This window comes from Pseudozyma flocculosa, assembly GCF_000417875.1.
Source record: "Pseudozyma flocculosa PF-1 unplaced genomic scaffold scaffold00002, whole genome shotgun sequence".
NCBI lineage: Eukaryota > Fungi > Basidiomycota > Ustilaginomycetes > Ustilaginales > Ustilaginaceae > Pseudozyma > Pseudozyma flocculosa.
This window is the reverse complement of record NW_006920870.1, coordinates 234,228-259,974: the sequence shown is the minus strand read 5'-3', so window position 1 is coordinate 259,974 and position 25,747 is coordinate 234,228. Positions and strand designations below refer to the sequence as shown.

The window sequence follows — 25,747 nt, the reverse complement described above, 5'->3', positions numbered from 1 at the left end:
CCTATGCCACCTTGCTCATTACCGCACCGTCAAGCCCCAGGCGCAAAAGCGACCGTCGCAGCGCGCCTCACTTTTCCAGCCGCTTCTTAATCTGCGCCAGCTTGACCTCGAGCTCCATCAAGCTGCCCTGCAGCGCCGAATGGCAGCTGCGCAGGCCCGTCATCAGGCTCACGTCGCCCTCGGCCTGAGGTGCCATCGCAGAGGCCACATCGTCGCGATAGCACGACACCGGCGACGACGACGACGATGAAGACGCCGTCGCTGCTGGCGCTGCGAGTGCGGGCACGTCCTTTTCGCTCGACCACTTTCGACGAGCCGCTCCGCTGGTGATGCCTTCCTCCCCTTCCCGCGCGTGCGGGTCGACTGATAGGCGATGAACGTCTTCCGCGCTCAGGCTCTTTGGCTTGATCGACCCTCTGCCGCGCTCCGTCTTCTTTGCCCTTTCGCTCCGGCCCGAGACCTTGTTGTCCGATCCGGCGCCATCGTCGTCGTCATCATCGCCGCCGCCCGCCTCGTCGCCCTCGCGACTCGGCGCCGTCCGCGGGAACGGCTTGGTATTGGCGACGCTCAGCGACGAGATCCGCCGCGTGATCTTGTTGGTGGCGTCACGCAGCGTCCTCGAAGCTCTCGGGCGCGATCCCGTTTCCTCTCGATGTTCGGCCACGGATCTTGCGGCCGGTTCCACGGTGGCCTGCGCACCCGCGCCCGCGCCCACGCTCACCTTGGAAGAGGTGCGCCGAAGTCTTCGCTCCGTGGTCGCAGTCGCGCCCGAAGTCGACGTCGGCTCTGGCCCCGCCGCGACCGCGGCGGAGAGCAAAGCGCCTCGCTTGTCCGGCTGACCTCGCAGCTTCCGCGGTCCTTGCAGCACATTGGAGGGGTTTTCGGACAGGGAGAGCTCGAGCGGATCCTCCTGCACCGGCGCTTCGAGGTAGAGGCCCCTTGCTCGCTGTTGGTGCGACGCCCTGCGCCCGCTGCCCGACGCTGTGCCCAAGATGGCCTCGACGTGCTTTGAGGGTCCGCCATCGCTCGCCCTCCTGCGTCTTTCTGCCGTGGGTCCCGACCCCGCGAGCTCGCTCGCAGACGTGACCAGATCGACTGCTCTCGGCCGCCCAGACACGGTACTCGAGAACCGCCTGCGCTCGTTCTTGCCCTGTCGACCGTCGTCGCGATCGATGGGCGCGAGCGGGTCGCCATCGCCGCTCAAGAAGGCATCCTCGAGCGCAGGCGACAACCTCCGCGTCGGCGGCTTGACGGCGCTCATGCTGTTCGGGCGACCGATGCCCTTGCGATACTCGGAGAGCATGTCCCGGCTGCTCTTGCGCCTGATCTCGCGCGCTGCGAGCCCGTCGGCGTGTGGTGAGAGCCTCCCGCCGGCGACGTCGTCGAAGGCGCTGTCCAGACGACTGCTGCTGCTGGTACTGCTACCGCTGCCCACACCTGCGGCTCCTGCCTTGCTCGTCTCGCCCAGCGATATTGCGCCGAGCACCGGCACCTTGCCAAAGCTGCCCGACAGGTTCTCCGCGCTGCAATTGGCCGGCGACGACGCGCCGTTGCGGGCGTTCATCGTCAGCATCGAAATTGGCCGCGCCCTTGCAGCCACTGGCGCTACGGCCAGCGCCGCCTGTTCGAGCGCGGGCGATTGCTCGCGCGGCGACGACGACGGCATCGTGGGACCCTCGACAAAGGACAGGGGCGACGACGAACCGCGCGCGACACCCGAAAGGCGGGCCGCGTGCGCCTCGGTCAGAGATGGGCTCTGGGTCCGCGTCGGCTTGGTCGGCGTGGAGCGTTCCTGCGCCTTGATCAAGAGCTGCCGTGCGCTGCGCTTGTGCTTCAGCGCGGGCCGCCCGCCGTCATGCTCGTCCGCCGACGACATTGTGTCGTCGGTCCCATCCGAGTCGTCTGAGTACAGGCCAATTGCTTGCGGTGCGTGGAGGCGGGCGGTTAGAGACCCCTCCCATGCCGGCTCGGCCTCTGACGGGACGCGGCCCGGCTGCGCTGGCTGGTTGAACGAGGCCTCCCTGGATCGTGGTGGCGGAGCCCGTGATGCTTGTCTCGGGCTGGCATCCCGGTCGACGGCATCGTCGTCGGAGCCGTCTTCGCCCGCGCTCCGTCGGCTGCTGCGCAGCGTCGATTTGGCCTCGGGGGAGGGCGCAATGGTCGCGAGCGACGGCATGGCGAGGGTCGGCTTCGTCCGGAACGCCCCTCGGAAGTCGGGCGTGCCCTGCTGCCTCTGCCTATCCATGCCGGGGCGCGACGCTGCCGGCGAAGGCAGATGACGCCGTGGCCACGTCGAGACGGGCGAGCGGCTGTCCCGTTGCTGCTTGCGGACGCTCTTCTGCACCGCAGCCATCATTTCGTCCCAGGCCTGACTCTCGGAGACCTCTCGGACGGCGTTGCTTCCGCCAGAGTACCGGCTGTCCGATCCGACGCTGCCAGCCCCGGGTGTTGCCGAGCGAGCGCGGGCAAGGTCGTTGCGGCGCAGCGGCGCGGCACGCTGCCGGGCGACCGAGGGCATCGATTCGCTCGCGGCGAGCGGGAAAGGGTAGGGAGATTGCGGCACCGCAGGCGTCTGCTGCGTGGAGGGTTCGGCCGGTCGGACATCGACCGGTCGGTCTGCGCCCGCAGCGGCGGCTGCGTACTGATCGGCGAGGCAGATGTACGACGGCTTCCGCGCCGGGGTGACGAAGCTGTGAACCCGGCGAATCGGGAGCGGCAACCTCTCCTCTGGATCTGCCGGCTCCAACGCCTGCACCGTGGCCTCGCGTTCTCGTTGAACCGACCAGGGCGCAGCCGGCGACGGCAGGTACGAGGGCAGAGTCGGCAAGCCGATGGGCGAGATTTCCGGTGGGTCCACTCGACGTGCCAGACGCTCTTGCGGCGTCGACGCCATGGGCTCGTAGTCGTTCCGACCCGCCGGCGAGGCTGCGGCGTCTGAGAAGAGGCTTGCGGAGCTAGGCGCGCACGAGAGCGTCTCGAAAGCCACCACGCGGGACACGGCGGGGGCGTGCGCAGCCGCCGGCTGGACTGCTGAAGGCTTGAAGGTGTCGGGATCCGGCACGTAGCTGAAGCCAACCAGCGCGAGATCGCAGTCCGACCACCGCGGCGTGCTGAAAGCGCCGAGGCGGGACGACGACGACGACGACGGAAGGCCGCCCAGCCCCGAGAAGCGCACCGGCGTCGGAGACGTCGTGGTGTCGAAGATGGCGGGCGATGACGAGGAGCGCGGCAGTCCGTACGAGGCCTCTGGCGCTGCGGTCTCACCATCGGGGGCAGGCGCGGAAGCGATCTCGGCGGACCAGCCAGCCAGATCGTAGCTGCGGCTCGAGGTCATGCCGGGCTGGTCGAAGTCGCGCGAGTCCATAAAGGCGGGAAAGTCGTCGACGTCGCCAGAGTACAGTGCGGAAAAGTCGGGCAGCGTGTCGACGGCCGACAGCGACCCAGACGCGGCCACCAAGTCGCCAGGAAGGCGGACAGCGGGGCTGTGCAGCAATGACAGCTCGGGCTCGCCGCCTGGGCCAGCGCCGGGGTCAACAGCCTCGCCGACGTTGGGCACAAAGGGAGGGTCCAGGGGCCAATCCTTGGACCAATCGACGCCGTGGAAGAAGGCGTGTCCTTGCAGCTCAAAGGTCCCGTTGCGGCCGAGGCGATCGAGCGGATCGGTAATGAGGCCCCTCATCAGGCCGAGCAGCTCTGGGGAGCTGTCGATGCTCGCATCGAAGCGCAGCGACTCCCGATGGCTGCGGATCAGCTCGTAGGTGGCCTGCATCTGGTCGGAGAAAAAGGGGAGGACGCCGAAGCGCATCTCGTAGAGCATGACTCCGAGGCTCCACCAGTCCATCTCGGGCCCGTACGGACCGGGCTCGACGTCGTCGGGCTTCGCATCTGCCTGATGAGGCCTCTTCCAGGGAAGGTCGCCGTCGTCGAACGACTGGAAGCTGAGCTGGCGACGGGCTATACGCTCCTCTTCGGCCTCCAGCAGTTCCGGCGACAGGTAGTCGCAGGTGCCCGTCGGGAGCGAGCAGTAGAACCTGTGCACCTTACGAGCCCACACGCGCTCGCCGCCCCGTCCAGGCTCGGCCACCTGGAACTGGGAAAAGGGAGCGGCGCTCGAGAAGTCGCAAAGCTGGAGATGGCCGGACCGGTCGAGCAAGAAGTTGCCAGGCTTGACGTCGCTGTCAGGTGCAGACGCGGGCAACGAGCGGACAAGGACGAGGCATGGGCGGTCAGCTCTGCACTTCATCTCGACCACCTTTGGCTGCTGCGTGCATCAGGGGGGAGGGCAGGACCTCTGCGACACCAAGATGAGCAGAAGAGGAGGAGCCACTTACCGGTGCGCGTAGCCCCTCGAATGGACCCAGCCTATCGCCAAGACCATGTCGGCGGCGTAGCGGCGTATCCAGTCCTCGACGAGCAGGCCCGACGAGGCACGGCCTGGGTACTCTGGCCCGCACTTGCTCGCGGCGATGAGGAGCTCGCTGAGGTCGCCACTCGGCACGTACTCCATGACGAGGTGCACGGAGCCCTGGGTCTGGAAGGCGGCGACGAGCTCCGGCGTGACCCTTCTCGTGGTGCCGCCGTCGTCGGAAGAGGCCGCGCCGGGTTGCTTCTTGGCCAGGAACAGGGTTTCGCAGGCGGGCGACTGGATGGCCGCGTTGCGCTTTGCAAAACCCTTGACGATCGTCTTGAGGACGTACAGCTGGCGGTCGAGCTTGCAGCGCACCACCTCGACAAAGCTGCCAGAGCTGCGCTGCAGCGTCTTGAGCGACTTGAAGTCGTCGATGCTAAACGAGAGGCGCGGGAGCGTCTTGATGTGGGGCAAGGCGGCGGCGCGGAAGGGATTGGCGTCCTTGCCGTGCGGGATGCCAGACGACGACCATAGGATAGCGAGCGCCAGGTCGAGCTCCCTGCCCAGACGGTGAGGCGCCGTGTACTTTTGGAGCTGCGAAGCATCCTTGGCGCTGTCGAGCCGGTCAGGGTCGTGGGCGGTGGCGTGGGTGCGAGGGACCCTGGTGCCGCTCTGCAGCTCCAGGTCGCTTAGTGCGCGGGCGACGGCGGGCGCTCTGAGCGAGATGACGATGGCGTCATGACGAGCGGCCCAGGAAGCGGCGACGTCGGGCATCGTCTCGGTGGCGGAAATACCGAACCACACCCACAGCGCTCCCAGCTCGCCTTGCGCTGCGGGCGTCGTTCAGCTGCGTCGGTCGATGGATCTCTTCGATGGGGCGGGCTCTCGGGGAGGGCCGCCGATGTCAGCAGGCGCTCAGAGGATGTGTCGGCACGTCGACGTCGACGTCGGATTCCCGGGCCGGTCCTATGGATCGTAAACTGGTCGAGATTGGCGGTGGCCAAGCGTCGGCCTTGCCGGAAAGCCAAGGCAGTGCGTGTCGTATCGGGTCGGGCCGGGCCGGGCAGGTGCCTGCGATGACCCCCTCGGCCTTCTTTGCTGTCGAGAAGGTGGCGGAAGCTGCTCTCAGCGCTGCACTTAGGTGCTGCGTACTAAGGTCGGGGTGATATAGGGCAGGGATCAGTGGGCGTGATGGCGGAGATGGTGACGACGAAGGACGGGCGAACGAGAGCACAATGTAGTCGTGCGTGTGGATGCGGCCCGAACGACGAGCGGCAGCGAGGAGGAGCAGGTGGGCGGGGATGCAGGTCGAGAGGCGCACAGACGAGGCGAGGGAAGAGTGTGGGGCAGACGAAGCCAGAGTAGTCAGAGCCTAGCTTGGAGGTCGAGAAGGTCGCGAGGGCAGCGTCAAGGCCAGGCCTGGTCCGGCGTCCAACCAGAGGGCAGGCAAGCGGGGCGGGGCCAGCCAGCCATCCAGCTCTTCGGGACCTCGCCCTCGACTCTGCAAGGGGCGCGGTCGCTGCGACCAGCCTGGATCAGAGGCAGGCCCACGGTCAGGAGCAAGGCACCAAGGCGGCGTCGTCTTCGTCACCACACAACAGAACAACGGGCCCTCCAGGCTGAGCCTGTGGCGAGAGGGGCCACAACACCCAAGCAAGCCAGCGAGCCAGCGAGCCAAGCCAGAAGAGCTCTGAAGCACCGCCCACAGCAAGCCTGCCCGGCAAGGCCGCCTCTCCTCGCCTGCCTAGCCATTTGAGGTTTCGGGCGCGGCAGTCGCGCATCCAAGCACATGCACACGAAGCCAAAGTCGGGCATGCACCGAGGAAGCTTCACGTTACCCACCGGCAGCGAGCCGGTCTCGGTGGTGCGAGCGGCTCGGCGTGGCCATGTAGGTGCTGGCTTGCTTTCCCCGACCGACTCGGCAGGCCCGGCCAAGCCAGGGCACCGGCGGCAGACTGGCAGGCCAGCCTGGGCGTGGACTGGCACGCGTCGCCCCCTCCACAAGCCAGGCAGCGGCAGGCAGAGAGATCAACACCCGACCGGCTGGGCCCGCCTCCGACTGGCAGGTCACGTTGCTGGGGCCCAGGGAGTGGATTTTCTCGTCCGGGTCGCATGGACCCTTGATCGCGGCGCAGGCCAGGCTGGGTCGGTCTGGTCGGGCCTGGCAGGGAGGCTGGCAGGCAGCCCTTGGCGCAGGCAGCCTGGCAGGCCAGAGGCAGGCCAGGTGGAGTGGGCCCGCGTTGAAGGCCAGCAGGCAGGGAGGCGAGAGGAGAGGCGGCTGGTTGGTGGTGTTGGTGGCGGGACCGTCTCGTCATTCGCTCCCTCCACCATCATTTCGTTCGCACCTCCCTTTCGTCGGCACACCTTTCCCTCCCCTCTTCCCGACGCCACCGGCACGGCGCTCGGCATTGCCTCTGATCCGCTTGCCAGACCCCCTGCCTGGTCTTGCCTCTCGCTTGCTGTTTGCCCGCTGAGGTCCACCCTCGCCATCAGTTCGCCCCGCTCGCAGCGACAGTGCTAGTCGGATCTCTCTTTCTCTCTCTCTATCTCTCTCTCTCTCCGCCATTACCAGCTCTGCATTGATCGCATCAGCCTGAAGATAACGCCAAGGCCCAGCCTCGAAGCGAAAGCTGCGCATCGCCGGTCCATACCCTCGACTCGACACGGCACGCTGCTTTCTCAGAATCGCTCCTCGGTCTGCCGATCCCTACGAGGCCGCTTCGCATCGTCCACTTCGATTCAACCGCACTGCGCTTCGTGTGCTTATAGTATAGTCGCTCTGCCATTGCACCTCCTCCTAGGGTAGCTCGATTTGGGGCCGAGACTTTCGCGCACCGCCTTCGCCACTCGCCAACATGAGCGGCGCGGGCTCAGCACGGAGGCCCGGTGCCCGAGGCATCAAGCTCAAGCCGCCGAAGAAGGTGAGCCCACCACCACGAGTCGTGCGCTCTGAATCACGCTGTGCTCCTCACAGCGCCGCTGATACCAGTGCTTTCCTCTCCGTATGGTCCGCCGGTCGGCATGGCACAATCCTCCGTAGATTGGCAACAGCGTCCCGATCGAGGAGATGTGGAAGCGCCTGGTCGACGCCATCGGAGAGATTCACAACCACAACATCTCCAAGCTGAGCTACGAGGAGCATTACCGATACGCGTACAATCTCGTGCTGGTGAGTCCACCCGCGAGGACCGCAGCGTGCAGCTTGTATGCGCCCGGCTCACCCTCTCTCGCTCCCGCTATTCCGTGAACGCATTCCGTGCGCCCGCAGTACCAGCACGGAGATATGCTCTACAACGGCGTCAAGCGCCAGATCGAGGCTCACCTCAACAAGCAGTGCCGCGACAAGATCGCACCCGCCTTCCCGCCCGGCGGTGCCACGGCCGTATCGGCCGGCATCGTCCTTCCCGAATCGCTGCTGCGACCGCAACCCTCGTCGTCGTCGTCGTCGTCGTCTGGGCCTGCCTCGTCCAAGGGCAAGGGGAGAGAGGCGCCCGACGATGCTGCATCTCGTTCGGCCAATTCCGACGGCGGCGATCACGACGTCGGCGCTCAGGCCTCGACGGCCGTGAGCATGTCGGCCACCCAGCCGGGCGACCGCGCCGACGCCATCGCTCGGATTCAGGCCGGCGAGAGGCTCATGACAGCCATCCGCGACACTTGGCTCGACCACCGCAGCTGCATGAGTACGCTCAGCGATATCCTCAAGTATGCCGACCGGGTCTATGTGCCGCAGGCGGGCGTGCCCTCGACCAACAAGCTGGGGCTCGAGCTCTTCCGCGACACGGTGGTCCGGTCGGCCAAGTTCCCCATCCAGATCCACCTCTACAGCACGCTCCTGACCCACATCCAGATTGAACGCGAAGGGTTCGTGATCAGCCGCTCGCTGGTCAAGGCCAACATCGACATGCTCGGCGACCTGACCCACGTCAAGCGCGGCGTTCCGGCGGCGCAGCATCCGTCGGTCTACACACACGACTTTGAGCCCGCGTTTCTCTCGACATCGGCGGCCTTCTACAAGGCCGAAGCGGAGCGGCTGCTGGACGCGAGCGATGCCGCCAGGTACCTCGCCCATGTTGATCGGCGCCTGCAGGAGGAAGTCAGCCGCGTGTCGGTCTACCTCAAGCCCGAGACGCAGCAGCCGCTGCAGAGGCTCCTGGAGAAGCACTTTTTGGCCAACCACCTGACGACCATCGTCGACATGCCGGGCAGCGGTCTGGTGGCCATGCTCGACGAGGACCGCCGCGACGACCTGGCCATCATGTACCGCCTCTTCCAGAGGGTCAAGGAAGGTCCGCAGGTGCTACGGATGGGTCTCAAGTCGTACATCGGCACCAAGGGGAGGCTTATCAATGAGGCCGTGTCGGCTTCCGCGCAGGCCGCCGCGGCCGGACCGACGACCGCCCAGGCTCCCGGCGAGACCGACACGCCCGCCGGCGATGCCGACGGTGGTGCCGCGCCGAGCGGGTCCAAGGACAAGGCCAAGGGCAAGGGCAGGGAAGCCGCTGGGCCCGCCTCTGACGCGTCGACACCACAGGCGGCGATGGCGCTGCGCTGGGTCGAAGAGGTGCTGGAGTTCAAGAACAAGTTTGATGCGATCCTAGCATCGAGCTACCAGAACGACGCCGGGTGCGAGACGTCGATCAACGAGGCGTTCGAGTCCTTTGTCAACACCAACCCGCGCGCCCCCGAGTTCATCTCGCTCTTCATCGACGAGAACCTGAAGAAGGGGCTCAAGGGCAAGACCGAGGAAGAGGTCGACGAGGTGCTCAACAAGACGATCTCAGTCTTCCGCTTCCTGCACGAAAAGGACGTCTTCGAGCGGTACTACAAGCAGCACCTGGCCAAGCGGATGCTGCAGGGCCGGTCGGTCTCGGACGACGCCGAGCGCGGCATGATGGCAAAGCTCAAGATCGAGTGCGGCCACGGATACGTGCAGAAGCTGCAGGGGATGCTCAACGACATGAAGGTCAGCGAGGACACCAACCTCGAGTTTGCCAAGAACGTCCGGAACTCGAGCCGCCCGCTGCCGTTCGAGATGTCGGTCAACGTGCTGACGTCGACCTACTGGCCGATCAGCGCCCAGGCGCAGCCCTGCACCATGCCGGCATCGATGATGGAGGTGCGGAGGCGCTTCGAGGCCTTTTACCAGTCCAAGCACAGCGGCCGCATCCTGACGTGGCACCCCAACCTCGGAAACGCCGACGTCCGGGTCAGCTTCAAGGCGCGCAAGCACGAGCTCAACGTGTCGACCTACGCGCTCATCGTTCTGCTGCTGTTCGAGGACGTCGCCGACGGCCAGTCCCTCGGCTACGAGGACCTCGCCGCCAGCACCAACATCCCCGACGCCGACCTGCAGCGGACGCTGCAGAGCCTCGCGTGCGCCAAGTACAAGATCTTACTCAAGGAGCCCAAGGGCAGGGAGATCAACCGATCCGACCGCTTCACCTTCAACCACTCGTTCTCGTGCCCGCTGGCGAGGATCAAGATCGCCCAGGTCGCCGCGCGGGTCGAATCGGCGGGCGAGAGGAAGGAAACGACAGAAAAGGTCGAAGAGGAGAGGAAAAACATGGTCGAGGTAAGCTTTTGTCGTCGCTGCCGTCTTCGTCGTTCCCTGGGCAGTCTGGCGCGAGTGCATGCGGGATCCTTGATTGACCCGATCGCTGAATCCGCTCCCTTGGCCCTTGGTTCCCGGCCCCCGAATTCGCCACCGCCACCTCCACCAGGCCTGCATCGTCCGAGTGATGAAGGACCGCAAGACAATGACGCACAATGAGCTGGTCAGCGAAGTGGTACGGCAGCTGGCGGCGCGGTTCCAGCCCAACCTCTCGATGGTCAAGAAGCGGATCGAGTCGTTGCTGGACCGAGGTGCGTTCCACGTCGGCGGTGGCCTAGTCGACACCTCTCTCCATGCTTCCCTGTTCTTCCTCGCCGCTGACACACTCACACTCTCCCCTTACCCTCGACGCGCCCCGCACGTCTTCAGAGTACCTCGAGAGGGCAGAGACACGCAACGTCTACAACTACCTCGCCTAACGAGCGAGGTCCTTTCAGCCGCCCGTGGATCGACCTCGACATCGACATCGACATCGCATGGGCCTCGACGCTTCGACATCCGCACTGCCGGCTGCCCATGGCCGGACACGTCCTCAACGCAGCAGCACGACGGCTCGACTGCATCGCATCGTTCCGACAACCAGGCCATCTTTGCCCGGGCCACCCTCTCACCCCTGTATCCATTCACTGCTCCCCCTCGCCCTCTCCCTCTTCTCACTCACTTACCCTGCTATGCCAGCCTGCCACGACGACGGCAGACAAGCCGCACACGAACCGCACACAGCCATGCCGCCGCCAACACGGCCCAGATCCACGACCTGCCACCCTGCTGCTCGTCGTACGACGGCGCCGTCGTGCCGTGCCGTGTCGCGTCGCTGCCGACTTCCAGCCGACAATGCGTGCCTGGCCACACGCGCCTTGGCCCTGTTTCGGGCGGTGCCACGCGCTCTGGCTCGCACATCAGCAGCGGGTCGGCGGCAAAAGCTGGATTTGCGCAGCCGACGTCAAACAGTCAGACGGGGGCCAAGAGAGGGACAGACCGCGGAGGGAGGTACAGGTACAAGTACAGGCTAGCGAGGAGGGTGGTTTGATGACGGGCAGTTGTGGTGCCACATCGAAGAGGGGGAGAATGGCCGGGGAGCGAGGTGAAGACGGCCAGCGAGGCCGAGGCGGCGGCCGCGGACCGCTTAGGGTGCGCAAGCCACGGGAACGCGGGGAGGTCGAACAAGAGGCCAGGCCTTGCCTCTTGCCCCTTCGCCTTCCCCTCGGCTCGACCGCACGCTCGAGGGGGCGCTGCGCATCATTCGGTCTCCATGCGACCGGCACTCGACGTCGAGCTCGACAGCGACGAGGGCGGCAGCATCGAGCCGCCATGGACGTGGTGCGGATGGGCCTTGGAGCCGGTGCCAGCCCTCGTGCGCCTCCTCGTCGGGTAGCCGCTGCCGCTGCTCGTGCTCATGCCGCCGAGCGCCAGGCCGGTCGACGACGCGGGCGCGGCGCCGTGATAGAGGCTCTGGTGGTGCTGATGTTGGTGGTGGTGGTGATGCTGGTGGTGGGATCCTGCTCGGCCCCCGCGTTCCGTCTCGGTGAGGTTCTCGTCGTCGCTCATCACGGACGGCGTGCGCGACATCAGCTGGCTGCTGGTGCCGTGCGGACCCGGCGAGTGGCTGCTGCTGCCCACTCTGCCACCGCCCTTGACGCGGCGACGCTTGGTCGAGGCCGTGGTGCCCATCGAGGCGTCCGAGTCGCCGCCGGGCGAGCTCGCGCGAGAGTAGCCCCGCGCGCTCTCCCAGGGCGCGGCGCCCGACGAGGAGCCGGCCTCGATGCGGTTCGAGCCCTCGGCCCCCTGCTCGTGCTGCCGCTTTCGCTGCAGACCGAGGATGCGCAGGCGTTCGACCCAAAGGTCGGCGCGGTCGAGGGACTCGCCGAACACGATTGTCACACTGCGGAGGATGTCGAGCGACTCGACGGCGAGCGTGAGGATCTTGTTGGCGGCCTGGGCCGTGGCGGCCGCCTGCATCTGGTCGCGCGGCGTGCCCGTGCCGCTCCGGATCGGTCGCTGTGCCGACAGCTGCGCCGGCGAGTCGGGGCCCGACGAGATATGGGCGGGCGAGAAGGACGATGACGAGGGGCTGCCGCCAAAGTAGCCGCTGGGCGAGCTCGCCGCCGAGCTGCGGTTGACCGTGGCCCACCGAGCGGGCAGGCTGAGGATGAAGGCCTTGACGCTGTTGCGCGCCGGCTCCGGCAACGCGCTGCCGGCATACTTGCCGACGACATCAACCACTCCGCGAATCGTGTTGACCACGTCTCCCTTGATGTTGCTGAGGTTCTGGACCGCGGAGCCCGAGACATCGAGCTCGCCGTGGTTGAGCTTGACGATCAGGTCGCGCAGTATCGTGATCTGGTGCTCGATGTGCGCTGTGGCGTACTGCAGCCACTGGAGGCAGTACTTGAGCGACTTCATGCTCTCCTCGCTCATTGCCGCGCTCAGGCCGCCGGCGGTGGCGCCCGCCTCGACCAGCATCGAGCCCCAACGGCTGCCCTTGAATGGCATCCCGCCCTGTGATCGGACAAGGGCCTGTGCAGCCGCCACCTGGTCCCGGTCCGGGTGTTCGCTGTCGCCGCCGCCGGGAGGCCCCCTACTGTCGCCGCGGTGTTGGCTCGGCCGGCCCGCTGCGCCGGACTCGTGCGAATCGGCGAAGATGACGCCGTGGGGCTCGCTGCCGTCGCGGCCCTTGCCCTTGCGCTGGCGCAGCTCCGCGACCATGAGCTCGCGCTCGCGCTCCTCCATCTTGAGCGCCACGTAGGCCGTCTTGCGCTTCTCACGCTCCTCTTCGCCCATGTGCTGCCAGTCGTTGCGCTCCTTTTCGTCGGCCTCTGCCACGAGCCTCTTCTTCTCTTCCTTGGTGGGCGACGGGGCCGGATAGAGTCGATCCAACTGGCGGCAGGCAAAGTCATCGAGCTGCTCGACGCCACGTTCGCCAAGGCTCGCGCCCAGGCGACTGACGACCGGACGGGAGATGCTCTTGACAGACGACTCGACCAGGTCAGCGCCATACTTGACAACCTTGCTGTGCTGCTTGCCGAGCTCGTAGGCGCGCAGCGTGCCCCGCACAATGGGCAGGTGGCTGACGCGCGACAGGAACGCGGCGTCCTGCATCATCTCGGGGTCCACCTGGACCTCGTTGCCCTGCTCGTCGCGTACGAGGGCGGGGAACTGGAAGTCTGGGGGCAGGTCGGCCAAGGTGGCCGGCCCTCTGCGGTTGCGACCGCTCAACCCCGTCGGCGATTCAGCGCCAGATTCCTGGGTCAGGTCCGTCGCTGGGGTGGACGAGGGCGACGACATGGCCGTAGACGTGACGGAGGAAGCTGAGAGACCGGACGACGTATGTAGTGGAGCTGCGGGAGGCGTACGAACAGCAAGGCGACGGGGCGGCGCGAAGTCTGTCAGCGGTCGGAGGTCAAGATGGAAGATGCAATTCGCTCGCTGGCCTGGCAATTCACTCACACTTGACGCCCGGAGGAAGTCTGCTATAAGATCCAGAGGCGTGAGAGGACCCGTTAGTGTGCAGCGGCGCCTCGGACCCCTTCGACAGGCCGTTGGCCCTTCCGTCGAGGCTCTTCATGGCGCCGAGTGCCATGATGGCGATCTTGACGTCCTCGTCCTCGGCATCGACGCCGACGCCGGTCGAGCCTGCCCTCGAGCTCGACACGGTGGCGAGGCCGGGCAGGTCGCTGCTCGTGGACCTCGAGTGGGGTGCGGGTGAGGCATCGTCAAAGTCGTCTTGGAATGGCGCCGGTGTCGCGGCCGGTGTGGAAGCGGCGCTGGGCAAGGTGGTTGGGTCGATCTCCTGGCTGGCGCGGTGCTGCTTCCAGCGCGCGTCGTGAGACATGGGAGTGGGGGCGGCGTCGGTGGCAGAGGCGACGACCGAGTCCGTGCCGATTGGCCGGTCAGCAGCAGCGGAGCCGTTGGCCTGCATCGCTATGGTGGAGCCGTCACCTCGTCAGCGGCATCCGCTCCGGGCGGCAAGCGCGATGAAAGGTCCGCTGGCGTGGTGTGGATGGCCGAGGTGCACCTGCTGGCTCGAGCTGATCTCTGGTGCTGCTGCTGGTCTCGATGCTCCGATGATCACAGAAATGGTCCAGAGATGAGCCAAGTAGGGCAGCGCGCTCTGCCGAAAGCCAAGTCGACCTGCCGCTTCGGAGTCGTGGGCGGAGGGATGGCGAGCAGGGAAGCGCAGCGATCCGGGCGTCGTCTGAGCGCGCCGAGGATTGGAGGACTAGGTATGGGTCGCAGGCCGTCGAGGCGGTCTCTCGCTGAGGTGGCGATACGAGGAGTGGTGGCGAGAAAGGTGGCGACAGGGCTGATGGAACTTTCCGGAGATAGAGGCAGGAGCGGCGTTGCGGCGAGATGCGGGATGTGGCTTGCTGGTGATGATGTTGATGGCGATGGCGGAGAAAGCCAGCCGCGGGGGTGGCGGTGGAGACGGGCTGGGTAAGCAGAGCCAGCCAAGTGAGGCGCGAGGGGGTAGGGTCGGTCGACGAGGAGCGGGGTCGGGATGGCATAGAGAGAGGGAGAGAGAGAGGGAGAGGGAGGCAAAGAGGCAGGCGGGCAGGCCGTGGGCAGCCCTTCCGCTGCCCCCTTGCAGCGCGCAAAAGCAAGTCGGCCTACAGCAGGCGAGGGCAGAGGCGGAGCAGCGCAGCGGTGGGTTAGCTTGGCTTGGGCGTGGGTTTCTCACACGCCCGCCTGGAAGCGTGGGTTGTGGGTGGGTGCCGTGCGGGCCTGCCGCCCTGCCTCACTCAGCCTGGCCTGTGAAATCTGCCTGCCTACCTCCTTTGCCAGGCCTTCCCCCGCACCGCGCCCCCAGCGAAAACGGACCCTCGGCGCCGGACGAAAAATCGAAAAAATTGGCCGTTGTTGGGGCCGAGGCTCACCTCTGGCCCCCTGTAGCCTGGCCCGCCGAGTTGGCCAACGCCAGGCCAGCCCCTGCCAGGCGAAGCCGACCGGCCGGCCGGGAGCCGATTCTTCGTGGAGCGGCGCTCGTTGTCGAGTCGACCTGCCAGGCCTGCCTGAGGTGTCGGTCGGATGCATAGCGCTGATCGCGACACGACCGGACCCGCCTCTTTCAGACGCTGGCTCGGTCGCATGCCGTCTTCCGAACCACCTTCTCTGGCCTCGACGTCGACGTCGACGACGTGCAAAAGGGCGAAATGAGTGCCGTGGGCGGCCAGGCATCCGGTGCCGCTGCTTCCGTCGACGCAAAGGGGGAAGGCGAGGTCGGCTTCGGCGCGGCGTCGGTGATGGAGAACTGCGGTGAAAGGCCAACACGCAGGTAGGTAGGCAAGGCAGAGCAAGCAAGCCCTGGCCGGCCTCGCAGCGTGCGCCGCGGCGTGCGTGCTTCCCTTCTCCTGTTTCAAGCGAGGTCGACTTGACGGACGCCTCGGCCCCACTATGGAAGGAATACAAGCAGAGCAAGGAGCCCGTTGGAGTTGAATCGGGCCACGCCCGTTGCGTGAAAGGAGGTTCGGGCCGGGTTTGTATTCGAGGCCTCAAAAGGTTCCACATCCCTGTTGGCAAACCCGCACGCGAGCGGCCAACGGCCCGCATTCACGGGCCAAATTGGCCAGACTGGGGATGCGCCGATGAGACCCTGGCAGGGCCTGGAGCAAGCAAGCAGGCAGGCCCTCGACCCGCTGGCACGTCGAAACTTGTGGTTTGGAGGCAGTTGGAAAACGGATTCCCGACGGCCATCTTTCCCTGCCGTTCGACGACGTGCGGCGGCCGCCCTCCTTTCGCTCCACGGCCAGCCCAGAGATCCGCCTGGCTTTGCCTGGGCGAGATGGGGCCTCGCCTCGCCGTATGCAAGTGTCCAACGCACGACGATGGCCATCATCTGACGCCGTACGGCTGGCACGCCCCTTATCAAAAGCCGCAGCCCGTGCCGGCCACGCGGCCACAGACAGGGCTTGCTCTCTTACCGGCCCCTGTTCCCTTTGTCTGCTGGGCGGACGGAGAGAGAGGGGGGGGGAGAGAAGAGGCAGGGGAGGGTGAGAGGCCGTGCGACCGTTGCGTGAGGTGCGTGCGCGCGTGCGGTCACTCCGTCGGGGAGGGGGGGTTGCGGTTGCGATTGTGCCCAGTTTCACGCCCGATTCTGCTGCTGGGCCTGCCAGCTCAGCAGAGGTGGAGGAAAGGTAGGCGCGCGGATCACAAGACAACCCGTCGCCTTCGAGGGGGCACTGCCCGCCCGCCCTGCCTGACGATGACGAGCGACCATCGTCGTCGGTCGATGCCGTCGGTCGACGGAGATGCGGGCCACCCGACAACGACAGAAGACGACGACCACGCAAAGCTGAGGAAACGAGCATCGCATCGCAACCCAACGGGGTCGGGCCGTTGGCCGGTCAGCAGGCGGGGTTTACGTGTTAGGCGAGGCGTGGCGCACAGCCTTCCATGTCGCGGCCCCAAGACGCCCAGGACGTACCATACAGTACATCGGGGGCGCGGCATTCTTTCCCACACTCCGATCCACCCACCTGCCAAGCCGGGGGCTTCCCGATCGGGAAGAGCCCAGGCCTGGCCCGCTGGCCACCACCTGGCAGGCCACCCGTTCGCTGTCGCCGTCATCGACATCCCCTCATCTTGCTTGCCGCCTGGCCCGTTTCTGCTTAGTTAGCGCGTTGGGTCGTACCATCGCATGCTCAAGTGGCCGACCAACCGCCTGCCAGCATGGCAGGAAAAGCCGGGGGAGCCAGGCCAAGCGAGCCAGGAAGCTTCACACACTTCTGCCAATTTGGCTGCAGGCAAGCCGACCGACCTCGCTTGCCCCGGCCCTGCCCCGCGTCTTCCACCCCTCCGGCCCCTCTGGCTGCCTCTCCGCCAGCTGCCTGCCTCTGCCGTTCTGCTTGCTTGCTTCTCCTTCCGCAGCACCGGCAAGCACCCGTCGTCGCATGGTCGCGGGCTTCGCTTGCTTCCTGTCGAAGTGTGGGGAAGACGCAAGCAGATGCCTTCCCCCCAACAACGAGCAAGCAAGCAAGCGTGCCCTGCCCAGCTCCTCTTGTCCCCTTCCCCGCCCCAGTGGACGAGGCTGGCGGACACGGCCGCACCGGGATTTGGTTGCCGTGCATACACTCTCTGTAGCCCAGGCTGCCTTCTCTCCTCTCCTCGACGTATCGGTACCGAAGCCTGCCGCCGGAAGAAGATTGCCGTCTCGGGACTTGCACCTTCACGCACTCTTCCTGTTGTGTAGCTTCGGCGACAGACGGACAGCGAGCTGGCACACGTCGGCTGGCGGGGCAAGGTACTGAGAGTGTCCATGGGATGTAGAAATTCGAGTGTGGCCGGCGTGAGCAAGCAGGTGGCGGTGAGTGTATGAGATAGGGCTACAAGATACAGGTGAATCGGCCAAGAAGCGGGAGAGGAGCAGAGAAAGAGGGGCAGGACGAGGGGGGAGAGGGGGGGGGGGGGGGGGTTGAAGAAACGAGAACAGAGCAAGCGTCGCCGCGACCGCCGCTCTGTCGACCTTTTCGCGGGCGGCGCAAAGAGTGGGGGGAAACTCGCCGGAGAGCCATCGTATATCCAGCAGACGTGGGCTCTGGGCGGGCAAGCACTGGGGTGCGATTGGAAGAAGAAGAAGCGATGTGGCGAAGACGATGATGACGATGACGGGAGCTCCCAGGCATCCGCGTTCGAAGCCCTCTCTAGGGCCTGTATCCACCCTGACCTTGACCTTGACCATAACCGTATCCGTATCCGTGTCCGCTACCCGGCTGGCCGCCGTGGCCAGAGGGCGACGAGTAGTAGCTCTGCCCGCTGCCTTGTTGCGCGTGCTGCTGCTGCTGTTGAGTCGACGGCGGCGCCTGCCCAGGGTAGGGCTGGCCAGCCATGTAGTCGCCCGTCGCCTGTCGTCGGGGACCGGGATGTTGCTGTGGCTGCTGCGGGTAGCCGGCTCCGTAATAGTGCTGCGCCTGCTGCTGCGGCGACGTCGTGTAAGCGCCCGCCATCGGGTAGGCCTGCTGCGGACCGGGCGACGGCTGCTGCGCGCGCGCCAGCATCTGCGCCGACGACGAGGAGAAGTTCGAGTTGGTCCTGGTGGGCGGCTCGGGCCGGCCGTACTGGGGAGGCGAGGCCTGCGACCGCTGTCCGGCGGCGCCGCTGCCGTAGAGCATGTTGCCGTACGAGCCCAGGCTCGACTGGCTGCCGGTGCCCTGGTGGTGGGTGAAGGGTGGCAGGTAGGAGCCGGGCGTGGCAGCGTTGGCGTAGGGGTCGACGTAGCCCGCCTGCTGCGGCGGCGCCGTCATGTCGAGGTTGGGAGTGTCCGGGTACACGCTGCCGTTGGTGGCGGTGCGCTGCATGCCGTAGGCGCCCGACTTGAAGTCTGGCTGGCCTCCGGTGAGGGTGCCCTCGTGCGAGTCGCTGTACTTTTCCAGCAGGTTGTCGCGGCTGTCTCGAGCCATGACACTGTTCATCTCGATCTCCTCGCGCGGCGCCGCAGCTCCGCCGGTGATGTAGTTTGCGTACTGCGACTTGAAGTAGTCGCCCGACGGCGCCACCGACCCCGGAGTGCCGACGCCCTTGTTGCCGGCGAAGCCGCCCATGGTCGTTCCGGACATGATGGAGCGGACGTCGGAGTCCTTGTGCGGGTCGTACTCGAGCTGATCCTCCTCGATGGCGGCAATCTTGAGACCGCCGGCCACCTCTCCGGTCTCGACGCGGCGTCCATCGACGTTGGAGACGCCCGTGTCGATCTTGCCGCGGTAGACCTGGGGCAGAAGATGCTTGACCTTGGCGTGGACCATGGGCGTGAAGAGCTTCGACGAGAGCGTGGGGTGGCCGAAGCGCCTCTGCAGGCGGTTGTGGCGTGCGTCGCCGGCGTGGGTCGTGGCGGTGGCAAACTCGGCCTCGGATGGGATGTACCAGTCGAACTTGGGGTCAAAGGTGCGCCTGCAGTAGACCTTGAAGGCGATCAGGACGATAAAGGGCGGCGCGGCGGCCACCGCCTGGACGTACTGGCGGTCGTCGAGGGCGAGGCAGAGCATGAGGATGACCTGCATGAAGCCGATGCAGACCAGCAGCCGGTTGATGGTGGGCCGCCAGAGCATGCCGCCGGTCTCGTGCTTGGTGACAAACACGTACATGAGCTGGTACTTGTAGATGAACGAGTTGAGCCAGAAGATGGCCGCGGCGTAGATGACGATGAGCGGCGCCAGCGGGGCGTAGAGCATGGCGACGGCCGTCATGAAGAGGAAGTTGGAGTAGTAGATCCAGTAGTCAAACACGGGCGGCTTGGTGTACTCGCGGACGTCGCGCGGGGTGCGTCCGAAGAGGCCCTTCTGGACCCAGACGAGCAGCAGCTTGATGACCTGGGCGAGGTCAAAGACGGCCAGGTAGCCTCGCAGAGGGAGCCACGTGAGCCAGTAGGTCGACTGGTTGACGTACTGCGTCTTGATCGAGTCGGCCAGCTGGGACCCGAGCGAGCTGAGGATGTCGCCGGCCGACATCTTTTCCTTGATCGAGACGATCAGGCCACTGACGATCGAGAGGATGACTCCGATCAGCGAGAAAAAGATGAACTGCGAGATGACCAGGAAGCCAAACAGCTGGCCGATCAGGATGCGGTCGAGCTGGAAGCGGGTCTGGACGCCGCGGTACTTTGCGATGCGGCGGAGGAAGAGGGGCAGGAGGTAGCCCATCGCACCCATGATGACGGGGGCACCCAGGCCCGAGACGGCGTCAAAGCTCCAGCTGCTGGCGTCCTTCCACGAGTTGAGCCAGCGGAGCCAGCTGATCCTGCTGAGCGCCGTCATGTTGGAGATCAGCGAGACGATGATGAGGGGGATGGTGTTGAGGAAGAAGAGGCCGAGCAGCAGCAGGAAGCCGAAGAAGCTGGACTTGGTGCGCGCCGCCGAGGAGAGGGTGAGGTTCCTCCAGATGATGCCCGATGGCGGCGGCGCCAAAGCGATCCGCATGCCCCCCGGCTTCTTCCTCTGCAGCGACTTGGCGGCCATGTGGGCGTAGGGCACGGCGGCCAGCGAGGCGAAGCCGTACATCTCGGGCTTCTTTTCCTGGATCGTCTCGCGCTGGTGCTGGACGGCAGCCTCGACCCGGTTGATCTGCTCAGTGTAGTAGTCGATGGCGTCGACCCTGTTGCCGCCGCAGCCCATGAAGCCGCCGATGCGCACCGTGGGCCGCTTGGCGGGCAGCCGGTCCGGGTTTTTGAGGTAGCGGGCGAGGACGTGCTCGAGCTCGCGGACCAGGTCGTTGTGCTTCTCGATGAGCTCCGGCAGGCGACCCACTCGGCGGCCGATGTGGACCTCGGTGGTCGGGTAGGGCATCTTGATCTGCGACAGCATCGTCGAGAGGGCCGGGTCGCTCTGCAGCTTCTTGGGCACGTCGGTGATCATTAGGGTGCGGGCGTAGAAAGCCGTCTGGTACTCTTCCGACCGGAAGTAGGTCCAGCGGAGCCGGACCATCTCGCGGTAGTGGTACCAGACAAAGGCGAGGGCGATGCCGGTGCCGATGTAGCTCATCGCCACGTGGCCCCAGAGGTAGGATCCGTGGACGTTGGACATGTTGATCCAGTAGAAGCGGTTCGAGGGCCGCCACCGAGTCGGGTGGTTGATGTTGTAGATAACGTCGAGCGGCATCAGGACGACGCTGAGCACGACGGCCAGGGTCGAGAGCATCCACCGCATCATCCGGATGAAGCGGAGAAAGGTGACGCCGTCGAGGCCGATGAGCGGCAGCAGGTCGTGCTCCTTGTAGCGCATCACGGGCTTGACCCAGGAAAAGAAGCCCTCGTCGACCTTGGGCGGCGCCTTGCCCTCGTCAGCGTACTTGAACCTCGGCGCATAGACAATCTTGTTGTTGGGCCGCAGGATCTGGAACATGAAGAGGGTAAAGACGCCGAGCGCGCCGAAGGTACCGGCAGTGATGCCGACCTTTTGCGGGTCGGTCGAGCCATAGCTGTTGAGCTGGTCGATGAGGAGCTCCGGGATCGGGCTCTTGGCCCCGGAGTCAGACATGGACGACATGGCCGCAGCGAATGCGGTGAGAAAGGGACCTCCACAGCAGGGGAGTCGGGACTGTTGCTGGTCTGAAGAAGAAGCGGACGAGGGCGAGGACAAGGGGGCCGCGTCGAGCGGCAGCGTCACCGTCTGACAGGCACGAGCTCTTAGGCAGTGGTGAGCGTGAGATCACGCGGAAGAGCAGCCGTCGGTCGAGATCCTAGCGTCCTTGGCTCGCTGGCCGGGTCGTCGTCGACGTGGGCGCGAACGAGGCGTGCGCGAACGATCGCAGGACCGGGCGAGATGGCGAGGACGACGGAGATCGAACGCCGTCGACTGACCGAGGCGATCGATGTGTACTCGGCCGGAGGACTTTGGGCGCGACGTTCCTCGTAGTATTGCTGAAGTCGCACCAATCAATGACTGCACCGGGCAGCTGGAGCTCCGAGCGGAGTGGTAGTGGTTGGCGGGCTGTCTATATGGCGGACAAAGGGAGGGCTCGAGGAGGGATGTGGAGGGGGCTCGTCGACTGTGCTCTGTTGACCGACGATCCTTGCTGTCGGGATGGGGAAGCCGTGGGTCGAGGAGGTCGCTCTTGCGTTGTCTGCGCGTTGAGTGCGATGAGCGACGAGCGTGGAGGTGGTCGTGGTGGTGGTGATGGTCTTTGTCGACGTGTGTTGGCGTGGGTGAGCGGTTTGATCGCGAGCACCAAAAAAAGCAGGGGCCAAGCAGGGGTGTTGGCTGGCTCGGCGGCGTTGGGCGTGCGTGCGTACAGGCGTTTGTGGAAATTTGAACTGGCAACCGGCCCGCCAGGCAGGCTGCCACCTAGCCTGCTAGCCCGCTGGCCTCCCGCTGCGCCCGCGTCGTGTGCGCCAATCCAACGCCCGCCTTTCCGCATCTTTGAATTGCGAGTCAAGGGATTCTGTATTGCCGGTGGGGGGCACCCTCGAAATTTGAAGTTGGCCGCTCGACCCTGCCCCGAGCTGGAAGGGCGCCGAATTCAAATCCAGGGCCCGCCCCTGATTTCGAAGCGACAGAAGCCAGCTCGCTCAGTTTGGAAGGCCTGCTGGCCTGCCAAGTCGCCGGACTTCAAGGGTCGCCCGCCGCGGGAGGGGCCCGGGAGGGAGCCGCTGGCCTGCGATCCAGAGGGAACCAAGGCTCAAGCAAGCAAGCAACCAAGGCAGGCTGGGCAGGCTACGCTGTGGCTGTGCGAGACGAGGCGAACACAGAGATGACGACGAAGACAACGACGACAGGCAGCGCGCCACACCTCAGCAGCGAGGCAGGGCAGCCTTCGGAAGATGTCCTAGCGTTGCTCCGCATGACGGCAAAGCACCTCGGCGATTCAGGAACGCCATCGTCGTTGGTTCTGAAAAGGACACGAGCGTCGCCGTTGTCGCTGCTGCATCAGCCTGGCCGGCCGGCCTCTGACACTTCAGTACGCAGCGCGGACCACGTACACAGATCGCAAGCTCAAGCCTGCAAGATGACCTCGTGTGAATAGCGGGCGAGACGCCATCGCCAGCATCTCTTCGGCGTTTCAAGCAGCAGTCCACAGAAGGGCTGGCGTCTTTGTCAAGCCGACACACGATCCAGCAAGCAGCGATGAAATCATCTTGTCGGCAGAGGCCTGCGATGCGTGGCGTGCCCGTCCTCGGAGCCGACGTATCGCCCCAGGAAGACCATTGGGCTCGGTCCCGACCACATTCGGCTCGCCCGTGGCGTCCGACGCTGGCCAACGCTCTCTGTCAGGCGGCCGAGTCCGGACGGCAGTCTCCGTGCCGGCCCGACGGTGCGCTCTCGATGACGGGAAACCTTCGTGCCCCGCTTTTCGACTGAATATCGCGCCTCTTTTTTTCATCCTCTTCCCTGCTGAGCAGCGGGCCTGCTGTGACCTTCTTCTCTCTTCAAAGCCCGTGTTGGTCTCGGATTCCGTACATGCCGCTTCTCGCTCTCCGATGCTCGTAGGTTCGCTCGGACTGCTTGATGCCAGCTATGGTGATGGAGTCCGCTTCGATGGCCGAGCAGGCTCTCTGCCGCGCTACGAAGCCAGGTCGGTGCCGCACAGCTCGTGCCCGCCGTCCTTGCCCGGATCGCTTTCCGACAGTCCGCGGCGTGCATCGAAGCTCCGGAGGAGGTGAAGGTCCACGGATGTCTAGTGCAAGGTACAAAGCACACCACCACCATCGTCAAGGAGCGATGAAACGGACAAACAGATCGGCGCCCAGCGACGGCAAAGCTAGGCATGTCTATGGCTTAGCCACCGGACCGCAGCGGCGTGTCTTGCTCGGGTTTCGGATCTCGAGGCAGTGGCGGCCAGGCCCTTGCAGGGGCCTCGAGGCAGACTAGTCCGACGATCCTCGACCTCGCCTGGACACACGACGACCAGGTAAACCACCCGACGCCGCCGAACACCGCTGACGATACCTGGTGGTTTCCACAGCTGGGATGACAAAGAGGACAATCTATCGCCGGTCGATCCTTGCTCCGAGGGCTCTCATCCACGTCAGGGCTTGACGCGCAAGAAGGGGTTCGGGGGCAAGAGGGAGGGACTGACCCTCTAGCCGCTGTGGAATGTTGCCCTTGCATGGCATGTCGCGCCGGCACCGAGTGGCGGTAGTCGAGACGCGCGGCACCCTCCCGATCAAGTCGCCCCTCATCATCAACGGGCAGCATCGTCTGCTCCTCGTAAGCAGAGAGGATCGGTTCCGATCCGGCTCATAGACTCGGCCACTGTTGGACGAGAAGCAACTTGTTTTCCGCCAGTGATGCCTAGGAATCATTTGATGGTCGCTGTGCGGGTCGGCGCTGCTCGCTCTGGCAACATGACTCGCCGGCTCGGACCTAGCCTTCGTCCGACTGTGTGCTGGATCGGGCCCCGCTCTGCTCATAGTACGCAGCAGACACGGCAACGCCCGGATGGCAGCGCCCGACGCCTCGCCGGCGAACCAGTCTCGTCAAGCCAGACAAACGCCACTCTGACTCTGTCGGGATGGAGATGAACTGCTCTTCAGCGGCTTGGTCGAGAGCCAGGGCGAGAGCGACGGGCGATCCAGGTCTTGACCCTTCCCCGCGTCCGCCCGGTGCCGACACCTTGTATAGTCTCGGGACCGACGATCGTCTCGTTGAGCTCTGTGGCTCACGGTGAAACATGAATGAAAGGACCGTTAGACTCCGACCGACGATACGGAAGCTTGGAAGGTCAAGAGGCATGTGCGGCGGGCAGGCCTGGCCGTCAGCTCGTCGCGCGAACGCAAGGCCGCGTGCTGCCTCCGCTTGCTTCCGCCAAGGTCGGGGCTACTGTTGGCCGTCGCTGCCATCTGTCGGAGGATGAGGTGAAGGGCTGGCTGGGCGCAGCGATCGTCAGCAGGGCAGAGCCGCTGGGCGCTCCTCCTCGCTGAGCGACACATATGGGTTGTGGCGGCGGCTACATGTGCTGAGTGCGAATAGATTGTCTCGGATGAAAGCTTCCAACGCCGTCGGACCTTGTATGTCTTCGTATACATACGTACGTGCTGATCGGGTCGGAAGAGGAGCTGGGTGGTGCCGAACAGAGCCGCGAGCTTGCTGGACCGTGCCGCCCGCTTTCCCTCGCTGCGATCCCGAATCTTGTACAGAAGCTTGGTGAGGTGCTTGCCACATCATGGCTTGGTCGAAAGGACGAGTCCATGGCACCGATCGCGATGCTCGAGGTTGTACATACCGAGTCTGGCCAGGCGTCGCGGGACCGAGACGGAGGCAAAGATGCACACCTGGAGCGAGGACGGGGACGGGAGCGAGCGGCTCAAAGGGAAGGCGGGGAGCGGCAACGCCACACTCGACGTCGGAGCTGGAAAGGAATGCGGAGATCCTTGCAGTGTTTGGTTGTAAGCGAAAGGTGCCTGCGTTGCGTCCGGCCGCCCGTTTGACACCCCGCGAACCAGTCGACCAGCGCAGCGGATCCCCTCCTCGCCTCTTGCAACCGCGGGCTCAGCTCTGGCCCATCCTACCGCGGCGCCCCTTTGCCGCCGCCCCATCACCCGTGCTGCTTTGCCCACGGAGTGTCGGCACCGTGCATGTACCACAACCTGAGTCTCTCTGAAAGCTCATGAAGGTATTCAACCGAAGCCTACACGCAGAAAGACACAGGCTTGCTCAGGGACACGGCGCGCTCCTTCCAAGATTGTCATGCCTTGTACTCCCCCGCTGGCTGGCCTTAGACGAGAGGCCAAAGTGGAACATGATCGACGATATGGTCTTACGTGTTCGTCCCCACCCCAGCCCGCCAGCCCTCGACCTGGTCTGGCCACATCGCGTACGTACACTCAGCCAACGCCGCCGTTGACGAGGATATGCCATGAAAGCTCGTCCTCGCGTCGCGCCGGATCGAGGCAGAGAAGACCAACAAGCTCTCGTTCGGCTACATGTATGGCCACGGTGCCGACCCCGCCCGACTTGGACCGTCGTCGTCGCCATCGTTGCGCGCGGTGCCTAGTCTGCCGTTCGCCTCTCTATGCCCATCGAACCTCTGCCTCGCTTCTCCCGACAAGCGATCGAAACCCATGCGTACCTGACCGCTCTCCACAGAAAGCTCCGTCTCGGTGAGAGCCGGACCGTCGCGCTCCTGCCAGCCAGCTTGCCTCAGGTCCAGGTGAGTAGGTACCGGTTTCTATGTGGCGTCCGGCGTGAGCTCCAAGCCGAGTGGCTGACACCGTGCGAACAGTTTGAGACTTCGTATCCCGGCGAGCCGAGAGCTTATCGTCGTCGCGGTCGCCGTCGCCGGCAAGACGTCGTAGGTACAGTAGGTATCGGTACCGCCGCTGCGAGCGAAGCGGCTCTGCCATCTTCGCTCTTCGAGCCGGT

General features: G+C 65.5%; 4 protein-coding genes across 4 annotated transcripts; 1 reads left to right on the top strand and 3 right to left on the bottom strand.

Annotated features, from left to right (window-relative positions):
• Positions 1-67: 67 nt before the first annotated feature.
• PFL1_00759 (uncharacterized protein) lies at positions 68-5,122 on the bottom strand (the record flags this gene model as incomplete). The annotated part of the gene is made up of 2 exons (XM_007878261.1): positions 68-4,175; positions 4,332-5,122. The coding sequence occupies 2 exons, from the start codon at positions 5,120-5,122 to the stop codon at positions 68-70; spliced, it is 4,899 nt and encodes a 1,632-aa protein (XP_007876452.1).
• Positions 5,123-7,203: 2,081 nt separating this feature from the next.
• On the top strand, positions 7,204-10,381 carry PFL1_00758 (uncharacterized protein; the record flags this gene model as incomplete). The annotated part of the gene is made up of 5 exons (XM_007878260.1): positions 7,204-7,269; positions 7,389-7,517; positions 7,617-9,923; positions 10,072-10,213; positions 10,332-10,381. 5 exons carry the CDS (start codon positions 7,204-7,206, stop codon positions 10,379-10,381), a joined length of 2,694 nt encoding a protein of 897 aa, XP_007876451.1.
• An 820-nt stretch (positions 10,382-11,201) lies between these two features.
• Positions 11,202-13,881, bottom strand: PFL1_00757 (uncharacterized protein; the record flags this gene model as incomplete). Its single annotated transcript, XM_007878259.1, has 2 exons — positions 11,202-13,300; positions 13,410-13,881. 2 exons carry the CDS (start codon positions 13,879-13,881, stop codon positions 11,202-11,204), a joined length of 2,571 nt encoding a protein of 856 aa, XP_007876450.1.
• Positions 13,882-17,599: 3,718 nt separating this feature from the next.
• On the bottom strand, positions 17,600-20,932 carry PFL1_00756 (uncharacterized protein; the record flags this gene model as incomplete). Its single annotated transcript, XM_007878258.1, has 1 exon — positions 17,600-20,932. The coding sequence occupies one exon, from the start codon at positions 20,930-20,932 to the stop codon at positions 17,600-17,602; it is 3,333 nt and encodes a 1,110-aa protein (XP_007876449.1).
• Between the last annotated feature and the right edge of the window lie 4,815 nt (positions 20,933-25,747).